We start from the raw sequence: 21,047 nt of genomic DNA on the forward strand, positions 1-21,047 counted from the left end.
AGGACTTTCACAGATTTTAGACTCCAGCTGCTGCAAGCTTAAGGATTACACTCACTCTTGACATATCTTCTAAGTTACTTAGTCTCAAGAGGGAAAAAAAAAGGAAAGAAAAACCATGTGGCAATTCTTTCAGGAAGGTGTACGCACTATTTAGAGAACAAACTGCAACTCAGAAAAGACAGCTGCATTCTCGTTAAATCATAATTGATCTCTAAGAGAGTGCAGTAACTGACACTGCATTTAAAGATTTTTTCCCCAGAATTAAAACTGGAACATTTTATTATCTTCCATTATTCCTTCAGCCTCATGCACATACAACTCTGTAATTCCACTCAAACTGATCCTTGCCTGGACTTGAGCCTAATGAAATGAGTTGTACATAATTAGCTTCAGTTGGGTCCCAAGTATTAATTTACACAGAAGTATCCCTTCAGAAAGGATAATGACCAGCCATTTTATTGGTACAAGCAGATAATCTCTTTCAGCATAGGAAGTATAGTCTTCTAGCTTAAAAACACAAATTAGCAAAGCTATAAATCTAGTTCACGTCATCACAGCACTTGGTAATTTGTACTGCTTTACAAGAAAAGTAGAGCAAATGGTAGAGAGCCATGAAAAGGACTTCTTTCTTTAATGAACCAATAACAAGAAAACATACCGTTTTGCAGGACGATTTTTAACGTAAGATTTTATACAGCATAACAAAGGAAAGGTTTCTGAAAAGTCTCATTTGTCATCCATTCTACTTTGTTATCCTGAATATAAACTACCATAACAGGTACATAACAGATCCTATGGTAGTACGCAACACATGTCCAATAAAAATACACTGTGTCATTCAAGATGTCCACTTTTTTGACACATTTAAGTGGTTCAGGTGATCCCTGATATATCTGTGCTCAGGGAACTTGGACGTTACCAGGCTTCTCAAAGCTTCCCATTTTGCACGTCTCTCTTCTGCATTATGATTGTATTCCTGTTCCCGTGTCAGRTAAGGTCGACTCAGCCAATATTCATTCTCTGCTTCAATTTCCAACCTTCGAATCATTGCCTGCTTCATCGAAAGGGTAACCACTCTTGGTCGCCTGTATTTTCCAATCCATTGTTTCCCAGGAATTCTCTTTCGGAGTAATGCTATTGTTAAAAACATTATACCTTAAAGCAGAAGGATAYAACATGCCTGTTACCATAGAGGGACAAATTACAGATTTAACAGGAAAAAAAAAGAAAAATCTCCACATATTTATTCTACTGCCTTTCTCTAGCTGTTACAGAGCTTAAAGTTCAGAACCTGATGCTACCAACCAACCACCATGTACGGTGGACAGTACAATGACGTAATAGAAACATGACAAGAAAAGGAAAAAAATCTTAATTTAGTCAAAGAGTTTCACTTAATTATCCTTACACTGAAATTACAGCATGTCCTCCATATATTATCAAAAATCCCAAAGATTCACTGTATTCCTTATTACTTCAAATAGATAATTGCATTGTTAAAAGCAAGTGTATTTCTGGTTTCATCTAGATACARGTTTTCATTATGGCCTTCTCTCAATATTTGAAAGTTTCCAATTAGTGTCTCTCTAAATAAACTTACTAGTATGTATCACTATCCAGTCTCATTTTTGAGCTAGGGGAATAAACCTTGTAGAAGACAATATCCTTTATAATACTAACCAGCATAACTAAAAATTATTAATACAGTTTCTAACATAATCCACAGGTATGACAAAAGGGTAAGAAAGGCCAAGCTAAATTTTACAGTAAATACAGCTGCTCCTGTATTAACCTTTTTATTCACCTTAAACAACCTTAACTCGTAGGTCTCAGCTGTCAAACCGACCAAACGCTTTATTCGGCCCTCCTGCTGCAGGAAGGCATCTCCCCCTCACATGGTTCCCACTTCCCACTGTGCAACCGCGGATCAGCTCCCTGATCCGAGGTAACGCCGGGGCTCTGCCGGTAACTGCCGGGCCGCCACTGGTATCGCTCGGATCCGGCCTTCCCTCCTGGCCCGGCCCGGCCCGCACCGATGGGTGAAGAGAAACGTGCCCCTTCGCCCCACGGCCCCGTCCCCCGCCGGAGCTATCTGCCGGCTCAGGGGAGAGTGTGGCGCACAGGACACGCGGCCACAGCAGCGCTCCAAGCCCCGCAGCTGACGAGTCCTTCCCCTCCGCGCCAACTCACCGGCTCCGCCAAYGTCTCCGACCCCCACACACCGAAACAAGATGGCGCCTCAGACTGGCGGCCGTTGGGCCCGTCTCGCGAGACTGCGCGCCCGGCGGCGGCGCGGGCGGGGCCTCGCGGCGCCCAATGGGGTGCGAGGTGCGCGCTGGTTCGAAGCTGGTGGCGGCAGCGCCCCGATTCTCGCGCAGCCGTTAACGGCCGCTCGCAGGYGTAGCCCCCAGCGGCGGGCGCTGCCCCCCGTCCCGGTCTCCCTGCCGCGTGCCTTCCCCGCGAACGATGGACGTTTCGAGGGGCTTCTTCGGGAAGCTGCGCGCTCTAGCCCTCACGCTGGAGAAGGAGGCGAAGCAGCTCGAGCGGGCTCTGCACGGGGAGGAGCCGGGTAAGCGCCGCTCCCGCCTCGCCTCCCACTCCCCCCCGCCGGGCGCCGTCCTCTCTCGCTCCCGGCACGGCTGTAAATCCCGCGCTGCGTTTTGTCGTGCCTCTGCCTCTACGCAGCGAGCAAAGCGGTAGTTCCGAAGCACTTTGTAGCCCTCCTACAAGGGGGAGGAGGGGAGTAGCGCTTCAGCCCTCTGCACGCTTGATTTTAAAACCTATTTCATCTCGTTCCTTCGCTTTGCAGTTAGGAACGCTAAAAGCATTGTGTGTTATTACGCTAAGGTGTCTTCTCCACACTTCTTAGTAGTCACATCATTGTCTGTTATTTTACTTGCACGCTGTCCATCCCTTGAACAGTCCCTAACAGCTTGAATTATTGGGGCGTCAGTAATCAGGGGCTGAGGATCTGAGTGCGGTGCGGGGCCGAGGCGGAGCTTCTCTGACAAAGATTATATATCCTTGAGAAAGAAGTAGGGGATTATAGGCAAATACTGAAACAGTGGTTAGCGTGATCGCTACTTTTAGAGCATGATCGAGCTTTATCAAACGTTTAGCAAAGTAGACTTTGTAAAGAGGTTTGAAGGAGGGAGGAAAAAGGTGTAATCTGGCAGATGCTAGAGATGGAAGAATGCTTCACCAAGTATGTGTAACAGCGCAGGTGCAAATACCAAGTTGTTAGGATTTTGGTGCATCTTAGAGCCATTTGTAATAGATCTGTTGTTTGTTTCTTTGTTGGTTTGAATTTTCTTCCTGCAATAGTTTGGATTTTTCCCTTTAGTGTACAGATATACTTATTATTTCTTGGCAATCCCACACACCTTTGCACTTAGTTTTATGTTCTTCGGTGGAACCTTAGATATCAAATAAAACTAATGCTGATCACATCTGACTAAAAAAGACATTTTCTCTTTCCTCCTCTCTGTTCCTCTTGTTTTTTATCTCTGAATTTGCTTTGTAATCAGCTCCCTGCGCAACTCACAAATGGTCCTGCATTCCAGGGCTTCTGTCTGTCTCCTTAAACAGATGTTGTCTAAGGAAGAGCACATACCTCTCTTGCCTCCTTAGCTGGTTAGGTCTGACTGCTCCAAGGAAAAACAAGCTCAGTCCTGATTGTGATATGGATTCGTCTGGCAGAGAAATTGYGCCTTTCTTGGCATTCTGTTGCACAGAAGAAAGAGGAATAAGAAGTTTTTACCCAGCCACAATGTACCCAGGGCACGATGCACACAAATCCCAGCTTTTGGCCTTGTTTGTTGTACTCCTGYTCTGAGGTTGCTTCCAGAGAGGAGGATAAATTCAGGAGAGAAGAAGGAAAAGGAGAGATGAAATCCAGAGAATTCTCACTGCTCTCCTGTTAGAATATTGAGAGTATATTCTAATGCGCTGCTCTCCCAGCTGGACAACTGCTGTTCTCTTGGGGGTGAGAATCTCCATAGTGTATACTACCTTTTTGTAGGTTATTTATTAATTCCTGTCCTGCATTTTAAAACTGGAGAAGACATGTTTGACTTTATAATCACACTGTATTTTCTCATTACTGCTAAAATAATGCATTTTAGCCGCCTTTACAGATAAATTACAGTAATGGCAAATAAGAACGTTTTTGTATGACTAATGAATTCTTCATATATCATGGTTTAGGAGCTTGTTGAGGTAGTGTATCCCTCTCAAAATGGGAAGGGAAATTTCTGGGGGCTTAGAGGAAGAGGTATAATATATACATGTAATGAATAATAGCAGCCTGAAGGAAATCCATTAATCCACTGAGAAACTGAGTYTCTTTTGTGGCAATGGTGACTGCTGTGCTCTACTACAGACAGCTGGAAGTAGCCTCACGATCACAGGCCCTGGTTCTCCTGGGGGACTTGAAGCACCTTGACAGGGACAGTTTTCTGGGATGCCTTCATTCTGCACAATTGTTAGTGAACAACCACGTGTTTCTTTCTCAACTTGAGTCTCCTTGTTTCTGATATTATTCTTGTAGGGCATAAGGAGCTGGAGAATACCCCAAATAGCACTTCCTAAAAATAGGAGGGCAGAATGTAAAAATAATTTGAGCTAATTTCATTCTCTCCATCCTGCCAGTGAGCGAGAAGGATGAGAGGAAGAGTAGATGGATTTTCCAAGTTAACAGCAGGCTGCGTTGCTGGTGATGGCAACAAGGTTTTGGTTTCTACAGCCATGGGACCCTGTTTGAAGATCATCAGCTGATAGGGAGAGATGGGATCCACCTCACAGTGGGGCACATGTGTCTTTGCCAACAGGTCAGCCAACCTGTTAAGGAGTGCTTTAAACTAGRAAAGATGGGGGAAGGGATAGAGASAGTATAGTCTGCAGAACATAGTTCAAGTTGAAATACCTCCAGCGGGTGCATGCAGCCAAGGAAGTACAGACAAGACATCACTGCGGGGGATCTCTTACACCTCTCCTGGGAAACCTCCATGCACAACTACCTCTTGGAAATGCCTGTACACCAACACACGCAGCATGGGGAATAAACAAGAAGAATGGGAGATCTATGTGCTGTCACAGGGTCATGATCTTATTGCAGCTACAGAGACATGATGGGATAGGTCGCATGACTGGGATACTATCCCAGATGGCTACATGCTTTTTAGGAAAGACAGGCCAGGAGGGTGAGGTGGTGGAGTTACTCTTTAAGTGAGAGAGCAACTGGAATGCATCAAGCTCTACCTAGGTGCAGATGAAGAGAGAGCTTATGGGTAAGGATTAAAAGGTAGGCTAACACAGGGGACACTGCTGTGGGTGTCTACAGGCCACCTGACCAGAAAGAGGAAGTCAGGCCTTCTACAGACAGCTGGAAGTAGCCTCACGATCACAGGCCCTGGTTCTCCTGGGGGACTTGAAGCACCTTGATATCTGCTGGAAGGACATCACAGCTAGGCACAAACAGTCCAGGAGACTCCTGCAGTGCATCAATGATGTTTTGACACAGGTGATGAAAGAGCCAGTGAGGAGAGGTGTGCTTCTGTAGCTAACAAGGAAGGACTAGTTGGAGATGTGAAGGTTGGGGGCAGCCTTGGCTGCAGTGACCATGAGATGGTGGAGTTCAAGATCCTGCATGGAGGAAGCAAGACAATAAGTGGGATCATAACCCTGGACTTCAGGAGAGCCAACTTTGGCCTCCTCAAGGAACTACTTGGAGGAATTCCATGGGTTAGGGCCATAGAAGGAACCGGGGGGGGGGGGGCAAGAGAGCTGGTCAGTATTCAAGGTTCACTTCCTCCAAGTTCAAGATAGGTGCATCCCTATGAGTAAGAAGTCGAGCAGAGGGGGCAGGAGACATGCATGGATGAACAAGGAGCTCCTGGCAAAACTCCAACAGAAGAAGTACACAGAGTGTGGAAAAGGGACAGGCCACTTGGGAGGAATATAAGAATGCTATCAGAGTATGCGGGAATGTGATGAGAARGGCCAAGGCCATTTGGAATTAAATGTGTCAAGGGATGTCAAGGACAACAAAAAGGGCTTTCTCAAATACATTAGTAGCAAGAGAAGGACTAGGGAAAATGTGGGCCCACTGCTGAACAGAGTAGGTGGCCTGGTGACAAGGGATCCAGAGAAGGCAGAGTTACTGAATGCCTTCTTCACTTCAGTCTTTACTGCTAAGGGCAGCCCTCAGGAATCATAAAGCCTGGAGACACACATGAGAGAAAGTCTGGAGAAAGGAAGACTTTCTTTTGGTTGAGGAGCATAGGATTAGAGATATTCTAGGCAAACTTGACACCCACAAATCTGTGGGCCTCAGTGAGAGGCACCCAYRAGTGCTGAGGGAGCTGGTGGATGTTATTGCTAAGCCACTCTCCATCACCTTGGAAAGGTCATGCAGAACAGGAGAGGACCCTGAGGACTGGAAGAAAGCCAGGGTCACTCCAGTCTTCAAAAAGGGCAAGAAGGAGGCCCCAGGCAACTACAGGCCGGTCAGCCTCACCTCCATCCCTGGTAAGGTGATGGAACAGCTCATTCTGGACATCATCTCCAGACATATGGAGGAAAAGAAGGTGATCAGGAGTAGTCAGCATGGACTCAACAAGGGGAAATTCTGCTTAACCAATCTGATAGCCTTCTCTGATGGCATTACTRGATGGATGGATGGATGAGGAGAGAGCAGTCGATGTTGTCTGCCTTGATTTCAGCAAAGCTTTTGACACTATCTCCCTTAACATCCTCCTGGGCAAGCTCAGGAAGTGTGGGTTAGATGAGTGAACTGTGAGGTGGATTGAGAACTGACTGAAAGGCAGAGCTCAGAGGGTTGTCATCACTGGTGTGGAGTTCTGTTGGAGGTCTGTGGCTAGTGGAGTTCCCCAGGGCTCAGTACTGGGTCCCATCCTGTTCAACTTATTCATCACTGAYCTGGATGAGGGGACAGAGTGCCTCCTCAACAAGTTTGCTGGTGATACCAAGCTGGAGGWGTGGCTGATACACGTGAGGGCTGTGCTGCCATTCAGAGAGACCTGGACAGGCTGGAGAGTAGGGTGGAGAGGAACCTCCTGAGGTTCAACCAGGGCAAGTGCAGRGTCCTGCACTCAGGGAGGAATAACCTAACTTGGGATAACCACAGAGGGCTGCATTAGCGAGATACTAGCAGCAGTTAGAGCAAAACTGTTATTCTCTTCTACCTGGCACTAGTGAGGCTGTGTCCAGAATAGAGTATCTGGGTCTGGGTCCTTCCAGAACAAGAAGGTATGCACAGGCTGCCGTGGGTCCAGAGAGGGCAGGCCACAATGTTTGTGGGGTTGGAGCTCATGAGGTATGAGGGGATGGTGAGGAGACTGGGCTTTTTCAATCTGGAAAAAAGGCATCTGAGGAGGCTCTAATGATAGTCCTCAGCTGTGTGGAGGACTGTGTTACAGGAGAGTTGTAGCAAGATTGGATTTATCACTGTATATTTTCTTGTCTTTGCTTTGCTATATCTTGTCACATAGATGTTTTTCTCTTCTRTTTTACTTATTTGCATTAACCTTGTTTTCTAGTGAAATAAGTAATGTCTGCTTTTGACTGCTGCATGTTTGAGTGTATAATACTAGTATCTGCCTGCATGCAAATAAGTCAGGAGGACTGAGCTTTTTGCTAATAAATTTCAGGAGTGTTTTTATCACTCCCCCCCCCCTTTTTAAAAAAAAATAAAATCAAATTCAAACTCTTTAATGCATTAGAATTTAGCATACATAATCCTTTACTGTCTTGGCCCCTACCTATTGTAGCAATATCTGACATATATTACTTYTTACAGTATTAGCTGGGACAGTAAAATGGAAGTCTATGCAGTTTTGTCTGTGTATTTAATATCCTGTGCAAATTGCAGTCTAGTGCTGTACAAGGTACCTGATACAGTATAAGCTAGTTCATCTTCATTTTCTCCATCTTGACTTTCCATCTCTATCATATGACTAGAAGATTACACACTGAAGTAGTATGTACTTGTATGCTAAAATACAAATGCTCCTTTTTTTTCCAAACCTTTTTTTATGTGAATGTGCATATCAGACTATGAAGATGAATCTCCAGTAAGAGTCTTACACGACCTGCATTGTGAAGTCAGGACTTTGAAGGTAATGTCTTAAGTTGCTTGCTTCCTTGAAAAACCGTTGGGAGGAGAGGAGTTCCATAAATTTATAGTTATACTTCAAACAGTATGACRCTATGCAATTTTGGTAGTCAGCAATTCTGACCCTATTTTTTATTTGTTTATCTATAAATCCTCAAAATGCTTCTGAAAGTATGGGGCAGTGCCCAAGAAAGTTTTGTGTCACTTGCAGTACATTTAGCTGCACTTGGTAGTTTGCAATCAGTGTTATCACTGCTCAGGTAAGGAGGAGGTGAAGGTGACGAGGAAACTGTAGCTGTCCCAGTTCATAAGTTTAGGGGACCAGGATTCAGGAGCAGCTGTTCTCTAGAGAAGAATTATACCTGTGTTAGTTCAATGACTAGCATTTAGAATAAAGCAAATCTTCACAGAAAGTTCTGTACCTTCAGCCAAACTTATGAAGAATGCTCTCTGTTTTTTGTTATTAATTGAAGTACGAAGTGTAGGCCAGAAGAATGGGCATCAGTACGTGTAACTGAGAGAGAAGTTAGGGTATCTATTTGGGGTTTGTCATCTGTCTCCACTAATTCCTTGTGCCCAAGTAGTGAAAATTCCMAAATAATTATGTAAGTTATGTCTTTTTTTTAATGGAGTAAAAATACATATTTTTGAGAGGTTACTAACAAGTAGTTTCACTGTGAACTGTTCTCTTAGTTTAACTTCTATAAACTTTTGTATAATCATGCCTTATATGTTCCTGATACTTTGTAACCTAGTTTTCAGGTATAGACAAGACCTAAATTTTCCTCCCTATCCTCATATGAATTGAAGTTCTACTGAAGTAGCTATTCTCAAAAAATTTCATGCATAAAGAACTTCCTGGTGGTGATTTGAAAACACATATCTCTGTCTTCCCCCACCTCTAAAGGGAGATGTTAACACCAGTCTTACTAAGAGTTGCTCTGAAAGGCAAGAAATTCATGACTTTATGAAGGCGAGTGAAATACTGATGCAAAGAAATTCAGCAGATCTTGGAAAAATAAGAGAAGTGTTCCAGAAATACGGCTATAAACCACCTGTAAAAGACTCCACAGGTAATACACTTTTTTTTGTCTTGGGTAATATGTATGTTTAGAAAAGATGTTAGCAAATATGTTTTAACAACTCAGAGAATTACCCTGTTTCAGCTTTTTGTGTGTGAGACTATGATAGATCTATCTAAATTAGTTCATATTCATATATAGTTACTCCATTAACATTAACTTAAAATTTCTCTTACCATGGTTTATATATTTTGTATCATAAGTGGGATAAGACAAACACACGTAGGGCTTAGATAATGCACGGTAACCCATGAAGCTCTAGTAGCTTGGTCATTGGGAGGAGGGAATCCATATAATCCAGTTATAAAGTACTATCTTTCCAGTGTGAAAACACCAGTTGAGTCAAAGGAGTCCAAAATATTACTGTCTGTAAGTGTCCATACTGTAGTACGGATACTACTGGCTGACTTGAGGGCCCAAGCAGTCTTTAAGATGCCTTTGTCAGGGCATGCCTTAACCGTCACCTGAGTGTTATCCAGTAACAACACAAAACAAAAATTGTGCCCATGGACCATATTCACCTGAGAGTTAAGCTGTTACAAGTATTTCACAAAGATATAGCTGTAAGCAGAGTGCTCTAATTTATATTTTCCCTTTCTTTGTCCACTTTYAATGAAGACTACAAATAGAGCTACAGGGTTAATTTTTTCAAGATATATTTTTCAGCTATATGTATGTGTTTACATAATACCTATATATATAAGAAGATACTACCTCTGTCATTATTTTAAATAGCTTTTATTTCCCTGCTTTTATTGCACAGGAATTCACAAATGTTTTGGACTGTTTAAGTGTGTCTAGCTACAACAATGTATGAATTACATTTTTTTTAATATATATAATTTCTACWGTGGGCTCTTCTGGTTATTTAAAAACAGTTGTTTTCAGGCACTTTTAGTTGCTGCTTCTTAACTTCTTCACTACTATTTTTCAGAGGAATGAGCATTCTAGTATTATATATAACCTTTGCTCTTTCTCAAAAACGGTTTTCATATGTGTATGTATATATGTATATAAAATTTGTTTTCAATGCCATTTATGTTGTACTTTTTAAATAAATTTATAGTCTTGCACTGAAATAGAAATGAGAAAAACATTTAAGATCAGCACTTGCTGCCTATTCCGTTCAGTGAGGTGAATTCTACTAAAAATGGACTTGTATACAATTTTCAGTTTCATCTCTTTCTAGAAATAATATTCACCAATAGATGGAAATGAATTTAATGTGTAACCTATGTTATAAATATAAGTTAGTCCAATTTGAGCTTTTGATATCAGTTCTAACTTCAGTTTCAGCACTTTAAAATGAAAGAAGGAATCTACTTTATACTATAATCAAGGAATCAAAAATTTTGAGTATTGCCCTGGGGAGAGGGGAGGAAGCTCCATATTTATAGTATAAATTCCTAAAATTGAGATATTTGACTTTTTTTATTATTTTCATTAACTCTTGTCAAATAGATGAGGAAGAAGAGGAGGAAATTAACAGTCAATCAAATGTGTCTGTCCAGAATAAATCTGATCAAGAAAAAGTAGATGATGCGTCTCATCTTCCTGCTTGTACTGAGAAGCCACTGGTCCCCAGAGACCCTCTGCGTAACCCCCAACTTTCTGATTTTGGTCTTTCACAATATGCTTTCTCCAGGTCTTGGAGTACAATGAATGCACATCAAGAACATTCAAAAAGCAGGACTCCCCTAAAAACAGAGCCCCCCTCTATTTTGCCCAAAACACCAAAATGTATGCTAAGGATGGATGACTATGAGTGTTTAACACCAAAACTTGAACATTTTGGCATTAGTGAACATACCATGTGTATGAATGAAGATTATACAATGGCGCTTATTCATAAAACTGCTCAGACAAGCAAAAAGTAAGTAAATWATTTAAGTTTAATTTTTTTTCTCTCCTAAATTTTCTGTAGTTTCTTCTTGCTATGCTAATTTCTTGTTGCATTTGCCTTTTTATTTCCTCTTCTGCAAACATGATTTTGTTGTTGTTGTTACTACCTTCTAATCAAGTAGTTCTGTGTTTATATCCAATTCTCTGCATATCTTTTCAAATCCTGATTGCAGTGCCAAATACTACCATGATACACATCTTGGGTATACTCACTCCCTTCACTTGTACTGTCCTAAAAATCTCCCATACACAATTTATTTAAACTGGAGAAATGCAAATCGTATCTATCATCCTTTGCTTTCCCTACTCTCAGATTTAATTTTTTTTWAAGTTATAAAACTTTAGCACTAGAAGAAAGTTCTGAGGCATTCAGTTACATGCCTTACTGTAGAAATACATTGTCTTCTCTCTTACATTGTCCAAAACCACCTTACAAGTTCTTTTTGCTCTAGTCAGTTTACTTTTGTTGAAAAGACTGTTTCAGATTTTCACTGYTCTAATGAAAATTAGAGAAAGGCTTTTAATCATTGCAGCAGTAAGGGCTAGAACACCTTAACAGCAGAAATATTTTTCTATGCTTCTAAGGTAATGTGAAAATAAATAGATAATGTTTTTCAAATTACTATTAGAAATACACTCAACTATAAAAGTTGACACTATTTAAGAGAAACCGACTATTTTGCAGCTTAATGCTTGGGTTTAGAGAAATTTAGCAGAAAAGAAGCATATTGAAAAYGATCTGTGGAAATAATCATTCTACATTTATCAAAAAAAAAAAAAACACACAAAAACTCTGATAGTTGCAGTACAGATACTGTGATGGGAAAATCTTCTGAGCCTTGCCAAGTTTGGTCGTTTCTACCTCTTTAGGATCTAACTTTTCACAGTGGATAAACTTTGAGTGTCATTCTCTTTTTAAATCTCACTGAAATTATTTTTTAAAAATGTAAAATGAAAAAGTGGATTTTCTTTTAAAATAGTCTTTGAGATTTCTGAATAGTTAGGTAAGTTCCATGACGTTTATAATGCTTTATAGTTTTGAAGTTGTAATAACAGGGAAACTGAATGAATCTTTAAATACACTAATACAGAATTGATCCATCTCAGAGAATACTCTAAAAATAATTTCAGTTTATTGCACAATTAAAGRTCTTTTGATATCCATAATTTTTTACATGTCTTTTACTTGTTTCTTATTTAACGATAGCTCTCTTAAATATGATCTTCAGCTTTAACTGTAGCCACAGTATGAGCATGGATACATCACAAATTTAGATTCCATTTCTGTGGTTTCTAGTGAAATGATTAGACTAGATATGCTTATAAACAGTACAAAACCACACTAGYGGTTTTCCATACCCCGAATAACAATGTTAAAATTCTATGGAGTATTAAATACAACATGAGTGCTCTTTATCACATCATCATTGTTGATCACCAAAACAGGTGGACACACAAAAAATAACTATGAATAAAGGTACACCCTGATTCAGAATTAGGGCCCTCTGTGAGTGGTGGTGTCAGGAAGGCGTAAGTGTTGAAAGCAGTTTAACAAAGTTTTCGCCTATTTACTTGCTTTGTTTGTCTTTCAGCTTTTTGTAGTGTTAGCTTACAGCTGATCCGAAACATTGAAATGATTTAGGGGCTTGTTGCCYCCAAAAAGCACTCATCCTACCTCTTAGTGGGAGGATACAGCTCGTTGAACGGGCAGCAAAAAGTGAAGATTAGCTGTTTTYTTGTTTCCCCCCCACACACACCCCACCCCAGGTAATGGGTGGAGTCTGTTCCCAGAGGATCAGACAGGCATAAAACCTAGAACAAGTGAGGTAGCCTTATACCTGCAGCTTYTAGGTACAAAGATGGAGAACAACGCTGACTTTCTTGGAGACACTCCTGGCCTTTCGCGTCCCTTGCTTGTGCCACCTAGGTCTCATACCAGCTAAAATCTGCCTATCATCATTGTGTGAAGAACACTTTGAAAATCATCCCAGAGTCCTTTAAAAATTAGCAATCTCATCTCTGCCAGTTGCTTATTTTTAGTTTTTCTGTTTTGAAGTGAGTGAAGAGAATATTTGGTGCACACCTACTACAAAACTGAAACTAGAAGTAAGTAGGAAAGAAAAAAGGAAAGTGTCTGCACAGAAGTACTTATTGTAATACTTACTCTTTTACCTATTAAAACTAAAAACAATAAAATACTTTATATTTTATAATATTTCCAAAGAAAAAACTATCCTGAAAAGTGAAATGTTTTTCCCTAACTCATAAAAAAAAAAAAAGAAAAAGAAAAGAAAAGAAAAAAGTAGCACTTCAAAATTCAAGGTGTGATCCTTTAAATAAAATATACAGCTTTAAACAGATTTTCTTTTCAGTTTAGGCTTCTTGTAAAGGAGGTTCAAATCTGGTTCTCATGGTTCAGATAATCTTTTAAATATTAAAATGTTTCTTATACATGCTTCTGTGTAGAGTTTAAGTAAAGCTTTCACTTTTTGCCTGCCAGTATCTCTGAACTGTCTACATGCATCTTTCTTCTACTAGAATATATTGGACATGAAATTTTATTCAGAATTCAGTTTTCAGTTTCAGATTTTGTGCAAGTGGTATGGGATCTTATCRATGTGTACAAGTACCTGAAGGGAGGATGTCAAGGGGACGAGGACAAACTCTTTTCAGTTGTCCTGTGTGACAGGACAAGAGGCAATGGGCAGAAATTGAAGCGCAGGCAGTTCTGCCTGATCATGAGGAGGAATTTCTTCACCGTGAGAGTGACAGAGCACTGGCACAGGTTGCCCAGAGAGGTGGTGGAGTCTCCTTCTCTGGAGCTCTTCAAGGCCTGCCTGGATGCAASCCTGTCTACCATGCTCTAGGTGACCCTGCTGAGCAGGGAGGTTGGACTAGATGATCTCTGGAAGTCCCTTCCAACCTTACTGATTCTATGATTCTATGAACAGCTAAATCATGGGTGTTTGTAAACCCAGGTCCATGAGTGGGGGAGCAAAGCACAACGTGGTCGGACGGCTGGGAAGCTGGTGGCACCGTGGCTGAGCTCCCTGCTGAGCAGGGAGGTTGGACTAGATGATCTCCAGAGGTCCTTCCAACCTTACTGATTCTATGATTCTATGAATATTTTTTTCATTCTGGCTAGTGATTAGCATGAGTAATCTTATTTAAACTTGAARTTGAATAAAAATATTTTTAGTGTTCAAAATAACGTTAGTAAGTCTAGAGCCAACCCCCCCCACCCAGAATATTAAATGGCTTGATATGGGTCTTATGAGAGAGTTGATCTTCAGACAAAAGTAAATTTTTACTTTTGTTTCTTCTGTCAGTAGCATATTGGTTATCTATGACAGAAAGGTTAGACAAACAGGTCTGTGTTTTCAGCTTAGCCACTTAGTAATATTTGTGGCCCAGTCGAGAAAATTCCCGTAAAGAGCTAGACTTCCTGTGATGATTAGAAGGGTGAAACACTTGTGAAAACCAGTCACCATAAAATGAGATTTTTCCACTGATTAGCTTTGTCAGTCTTCTCTACTTGATTAGAATTTTGCCAGCAACAGGCAATTCAGAATAAAATAGACTGTCTCTGTAATGAAGATCTGAGCATCTGGGACAAGAAAATTGAGCTTGAACTGCTTATTTATTTAATGTCCTGGATTATATTCTCTTTGRGTATTTGATAACATGGATGGACCGCAACATTTACTTGCTACAAATTGCAGCAGTAGAATCRGAAATCATAAATTATTTGAAGAAAATAATGTAGATGTGCAAGTTGATTGACAAATGCTGTCACGGTGATTAAGTTGCCAGTATTCCTTTAACTGTGATTTCTTCATACTACTTGGGAGTTAATTGTGGGTTTTGACATTTCACTTCAGCTTGTCTAAGAAAGAGGATCATGAGGTGARTGTAGCAGAAATGACATCCAGGGAAATCATGGTTACTCCAGGGCCAAAACCAAAGGAGACTGATGGGAATGGTAAGTTAATTTTTTTTTTTTTTAATAAATATACATAAGCAGTTTTTACATACTTCATTTRTTAACACTTTTTAGACTGTATTTATTATAGATTGTTAATTCAGGCCTGGTTATTATTTGGATACTAAATGTTCAGAAAATCAATAGGTACAAAAGTTGATGGCTTCTGTGGAAAGTCTTTTCACTCAGTATAAATCTCTGTTTATTCTTCTACTAATATCCATCTAGACCTATGCAGAGGGATTAGTCACTTTGTAACTGCAACTTTTCCTCRTTTATAATAAAAATGCTATTATGCCAATTTAGTATTCCTCCCCCCCCCCCCAAGAATGCTCATTAGATCTGTTTAAAGCTGGGAACTTAAAAGAATAGGAAAGAAACTACTTCAAAAGAGATTAACCAGACTAACTTAAGTCTTTCAAGAAAAGYGCTACAATTTCTTGGAGGGGAGATGTAATATTCTCTTAAAAATAAGTGAAGATCTCAAAACAAACATGTTGACAACTGTATATACGAAAACTAAAACGTTGATTTAAGCTGGGCTTTTTTGATTATGTTCAATAGTCAGACTAGATTTTTGTTGCTTGCTTTTGTTGCTTTTAGAGAGTAATTTGTATGTAATTTGGATGTTTCTTTATTATCAGCTAAAATGATACAGGTGTTGTAGTATAAGTAAATACATCTATGGAAAACTAATACATTTTTTTTTTGTACAACCAGCAGCTGATTGTATGGCTTCTCCTCTGATACCTGTATTCTGTACACCGGGTGTGAAAATCCCTTCCAGAACAGATGGTACAATATTATCAGAATCACCAGAGACAAATGAAGTACTTCTTCCTACTCATACAGGAACACCGCAACTTCCAGATTTTGAAACAAGATGGCTAAAAATAGAAACTAAGGTAGTAAATAACAAATAAATATAYTTTTTAACATGTTTTTAGTATAATTAAAGAGTTTTTTAAATGTCAGATTGGGATTCTTTTCCCATACAACTTTTTCTTATGTCATTGTAGAAGGTGTTTCTAATGGCAATCTTGTAAGAATATTTAATAAATACTTAAGTAAAATAACTGAAAGTATTTAAAATTCTTGTGCAGCATGTAAAGCAGGGGGAAAAGACTGAATCAGTGACAGAAAATGATGCAACAAATAAGCTATACATAGAAGATAGCATTCCGTCTGCTGTAAGCTCTGATGAATATCTTAAACATTTTGAAGACCCTTCTCCTCCCAAAATAAAGGACTATGAGCATTTAATTAGTACTCCTCCACCACCAGAAATAACTAGAATACCAGAAGACATTCTACAGGTAAGTTAGTTTTGTTTTGTTTTGCAACAATCTTAAGCCCTTTTAATATTACTGCTTTGATATTATTTCTTATCATTTTTTGTTCTTCAAAGAGTTCTGTCTTGCATTTTCAACTAAGTAGCAATCATAATCCTGTTTTGATTCCCTAGATAATTATTTTTATCCTCCTTTATACTTCTCAATGTTTGCTGTAGATTCTTTCAAAGTATAATCAAAAAATAGACTCTTCTAAAGCCAGGAAGATGGAGACCAAAACAGGAAATACTACAAGATTTGAAATTGGTATCACAGATTATTGCAACAAAGAAAACAGGTATGGTTAAATTTTAAGACTGTGGCCCTGTAATTGAGTTTGGAGGAGTTACAGAAGCATTTTAATGCGCTTTAGAAATTCATGCAGTCATTCATTCTTCAGTTACCAAAATAATTCTGGAGTGACTAAATAATCAATTCTTGGCATGCTATCTGACTGCCTTTATTGTAAAGAATAAACACTATAATTGATTGTGTCTGAATCTTCTCAAGTTTAAAAAAAAATCAAATGAAGATAGAATTTTACTGTTTAAACTGTAGGCATATTTTGCTTTTTGTGAATCAAAGCTCCAGTGAGCGCCTTAAGCTCTTTTTCTGATTAAATTTGAATAATTAGACTAAGGAGCGGGGGAAAACTACCTAAATGGTGCAGTGAATTACATGGTCATTTTAACAAATACTAAGTTCTTTGAAATGCAAAACCAATACTTTATAAACAATATGTGAGATGAAATTAGCCTACAGTAAGTATGAATAATCTTTGAATAATGGAAAATACATTAAAAAAAAAAACTACAGGATTAAGTATTTTGTGACAATTTGATCAAGTGGATACTTCACACACACTGACATTCCTGATTTGTTGTAATGTATATTGTGCTTGTTGACTATCTGTTAAACTTGGCTTTGGTTCTGATTATTTGGGTAAGAGGTTCAAGGAAAGTGTGTGCATTTCTGTAATAATCACAACAACCTAAAATGAGAAGGCAAAAAGTTAGATATCTACATTTGCCTGGAGTTGGAATCCATTTGAAAAAACAAATAGAATAAAACTCTTTATTTAGCTGACACTTTTTTCTTGTCAGACAAGACACTAAAAACAGGTTTTCAAAGTTTGTTTATTCTGTTAATTCAAAATATGATTGAGGTGTTAAATTTATGACTCTTCTGTATATATTTGCAGAGGATATCCTGCATTTATCAAGCCAAATATTTGAAAACAAGCTGGAGATGATGCTGAGCCTGTTTTACACTCATGGAGCTTATGACTGAATTGTAGCAAGTTCAAAAAGCAAAAGATGATAGAAAATACAGAGGGGAGGGAAGGGAGGTAAAGAACCACGTAAAGGAAGAAGGCTTTTTTGTGGCRAAAGCTTGATGTGGATCAGCTTGTTAAAACTAACAACTTTGTGCTCAAATTTTTAATTGAAATTATTGATAAAAATATATTGTGTGACATTTTCAATATGTATATGCTTCAAAAAGGACTGGGGCTGTGTACTGTATAGTACTTACCTTGTTCTATTCTCTTGTTCTTGTGTATGCTTGCATTTGCAGTAGGTTGTAGAGATGTGTAGCTGGTTACAATAAAGGAAAGTCGAGTATGTTACCTTAGAAAATGAATCTCTCTGGATGTACAGTATCACTAGAACATCTTTGCAGGACTGAGTTTGGAATGTGTTACTTTAACAGAAAAGAGGAATCTTTTTTTTATGTGAAAAATGACTACTGTTTTACTGTTTAAAGCAGTTATACAATATTTGTCACTTTTGCAATATTAAGGAGTATCAGAGAGAGATTCTTTCATCAGGTGGCTCTCTTATTACTTGTCTGATTGCCAAGCATCAGACATGCCTCTCTCGCAATTACATTTTATTACATAGATATCATGTTAGGTGCTATGCATCTCTGTCCCTTTTTAAAGCTAAGGGGTGACTTTTGAATATGATTTATTTGAAAATATTGTGCAGTTGGTACTGGTTGTATCTCTGGCCACTGGAAAGATTTGCAAGCATGTTGATGATTGCTCTACTCTCCCCTGAGCTGTTGCCACATGAGTTCTTTAAGTGATGGTATCATTTCCAATAATGCAAGTACTTTCCTTTAGTAGCTGACCAAACTTAAGCTCTCAGACCTGTTTGGTGCTTTTTTTGGTATCTAGTAGTCATAGCAATTGGCACTTCTTCCATCAGAGATGTTACTTTTGTCCAAAATAAATCCTAACGATGTATCCTTGTTCGGAGCCAACTTGCCCTTACCAGTGTCAGATGAGTAATTCCAGTACTGCTCTTAATCAGTTGTATGTGGTCTTCTGTTGACTGTTAAAATTTTGTCACTCACGTACAGGCATGCAGCAGGTGACAATGGAATAACTGGCTCAGGAGATGGGGAGAAGCATGTGTTATTCTGAGTTTCGTGCAAACATATGGAAATGCCTGCAGGTATTTGCTTGGCTGCTTAGAGGGACTTGCCCTGGCTAAATCTAGCAAGTATAGGAGCCTTTTCCCTGCCATTCSAGTCACTTTATGAGATGGGTATAGGCCAAATTAACTGGAGAACTTACTGGATCTGGCCTGGGCACACTGTCATTTTTCTGTGCCAGCTTCTGCTTAAAAATAATACGTATTGTTGTATGCTGCTTTCTGAGTCTGATCAATACTTTGAATGCTAAGTAARTTTCTCATCTCAGATGCTATGTGGCTGCTTGGAAAAATCAGACTCCGCTGTAATAAACTTTCTTGTTCTACTCAGCTTCATCAAATGGTGAATACTTCCAGCATCTTCATAGATGAACAACTAGTTGACAGGGTAACCATTGAATTTCATGATCCCAAAAAGGTACAAAATATGCTTGAGAGCCAGAATCCTTAAGCCAGACAGACTTACCAGCACGCAGCTGGAGGGGTTTCTCACCTTGCATTCTCCCTACGCAGCACTCCATGGCTGTGTAAGCTCCAGAAGAGCTGGTAAATGTGATTACTCAATTTGCCTAATTTGAGAACAACTTTGCACTGCACTGTCTTCCCCCCGTTGGGGAATCATGCTGTTACCTAGCAGTGTTTGGGTTCTCACTATGAGCCATTTGTTTTTCTTTTTATTGCGCGTGAAACAACACTTTTTTGTAGTTGTTTCATTAACTAGTAGGAAGGAGTGATTCAGCTGATATTTTAAGGTACAGATTTTCTTCAAGATGACAACTGAAATCTTCTTAATCACTCGAGTAGACATAAGGTTTTATGACAGTGTTGTTGACATAAGATGATTCTTTGGATTTTACAAATGAGATCTGACTAATWTTGTTTTGTTTTCTTGCCTACAGAACTACTCTAATACAAATAATGTTACTCTATGTACTTAATGCTTCTGGTATAAAGAGGAATATTGCACTGAAGTAGATGTAGTCAGCAATAAAATGGACTAGTTTTTCAGTAACACCTAAGTTGTAGTTTGAGTATCTGGGTGGAGAGGCAATTGGCAGAAGTGAAAACAGCAGCCTTGGAAGCTGATTCTGATCCAAAATAGCCCCGTGGAAAAAAWTTGTTTTTATTCAGGTAAGTTCCCTCATACATATTGCTGTGTGGTCATCATATGACCACACAAATTGAGATACTGGAACAATCATGAGCCATAGGGCTAGATGAGGTTAAGACCCTTTTTAAGCCAGCATTACTCTGGAAGAAATGCTTGTCCAGCTGCACACTAAAGTAATATGACAGACAGGTCAGAGATTTTATGATACAAAGAAGTTGAAACAAAAGTTACGTGTTGGTAGTTGTAGGGTAAATCTGACCTGGTAGCCTGTCCAGAAGTGCAATWTGGATAAGCAGCAGCTAAATAAGTAACAGCTACGCCAGTTCTGTGAGGGATAGCAGTGGCCTGAAAACAGGCAAAGTTGAGTCAAGGTACTGTTGTGTTAGATTAAATCTGATTTAACTGAGGGCTGCTTCTGTTAAAGGCTGTGCAGTTTTACAATGGATTAGTTCCACTGAGCCACTGAAAGACTAATATCTTGGTTTCTTTCCTGTTTGTCCTCCCTATTGAGATCAATAATCTCAAACTCAACCTTGTTATGCATATCAGATGTAAGAGAAGGGTGAGAATGGAATCATGTCTTCCAGTGGTAGCCTGCAGTCAGAACAGATTGACCATAGCATGAAATTGCACTGAAATATTTAGAAATATCTGGGAAGCAACCAAAAGAGTGTGACTTTTAGTTTTCTTTCATTCACTACATCATTCTTAATCTCCGTTCTTTATCTCTTTGCATTGGTTTCATTACATAAAATGTGTCAGCTAGAAGAAGCTGTTCTTTTCAACCACGTTTAGTATAAAAGGAATGTCTCAAATTGTTCTGCCCAGGAAGCCCCTTTAAGTAGTAAAGGCTTTGTTATCTTGGAAAGATTTTGCCTGAGGTTAAACAGAAATACAAATTTCATGGTGAAATTAAACTTCACAGATGGTTGTCAGATGAACAAATGACAGGTATTGCTTTTAGTGCTTCCTGTTGTGTTTCACTGATGTTTTTATAAATTACTGGAGAAGTAACTAGAGTCCAGACTTGCTTGGTTATTCATGGATGCTTAAAATTTTCTTCAAGR

At 39.3% G+C, this 21,047-nt stretch overlaps 2 protein-coding genes across 3 annotated transcripts; one reads left to right on the top strand and one right to left on the bottom strand.

Moving 5' to 3' along the window:
- Window positions 1–425: 425 nt before the first annotated feature.
- MRPL57 (mitochondrial ribosomal protein L57) lies at window positions 426–2,282 on the bottom strand. Its single transcript, XM_085321763.1, has 2 exons — window positions 2,191–2,282; window positions 426–1,155 (listed from the first exon to the last, which is right to left on the bottom strand). Exon 2 carries the CDS (start codon window positions 1,148–1,150, stop codon window positions 839–841), a length of 312 nt encoding a protein of 103 aa, XP_085177889.1. The 5' UTR covers window positions 1,151–1,155; window positions 2,191–2,282; the 3' UTR covers window positions 426–838.
- A 40-nt stretch (window positions 2,283–2,322) lies between these two features.
- SKA3 (spindle and kinetochore associated complex subunit 3) lies at window positions 2,323–18,068 on the top strand. 2 transcript variants are annotated; one of them, XM_085321761.1, is made up of 9 exons: window positions 2,323–2,569; window positions 8,074–8,138; window positions 9,042–9,207; window positions 10,678–11,089; window positions 15,000–15,100; window positions 15,821–16,005; window positions 16,204–16,416; window positions 16,611–16,729; window positions 17,633–18,068. In XM_085321761.1, the coding sequence occupies exons 1-9, from the start codon at window positions 2,467–2,469 to the stop codon at window positions 17,664–17,666; spliced, it is 1,398 nt and encodes a 465-aa protein (XP_085177887.1). In that variant the 5' UTR covers window positions 2,323–2,466; the 3' UTR covers window positions 17,667–18,068. The 2 variants fall into 2 exon arrangements, with proteins under 2 accessions (XP_085177887.1, XP_085177888.1); XM_085321762.1 differs by having other exon boundaries at window positions 15,824–16,005.
- The last annotated feature ends 2,979 nt before the right edge of the window (window positions 18,069–21,047 follow it).

Source organism: Rhea americana, unplaced genomic scaffold, assembly GCF_003343005.1.
Source record: "Rhea americana isolate MKP2758 unplaced genomic scaffold, rheAme1 scaffold_71, whole genome shotgun sequence".
Lineage (NCBI taxonomy): Eukaryota > Metazoa > Chordata > Aves > Rheiformes > Rheidae > Rhea > Rhea americana.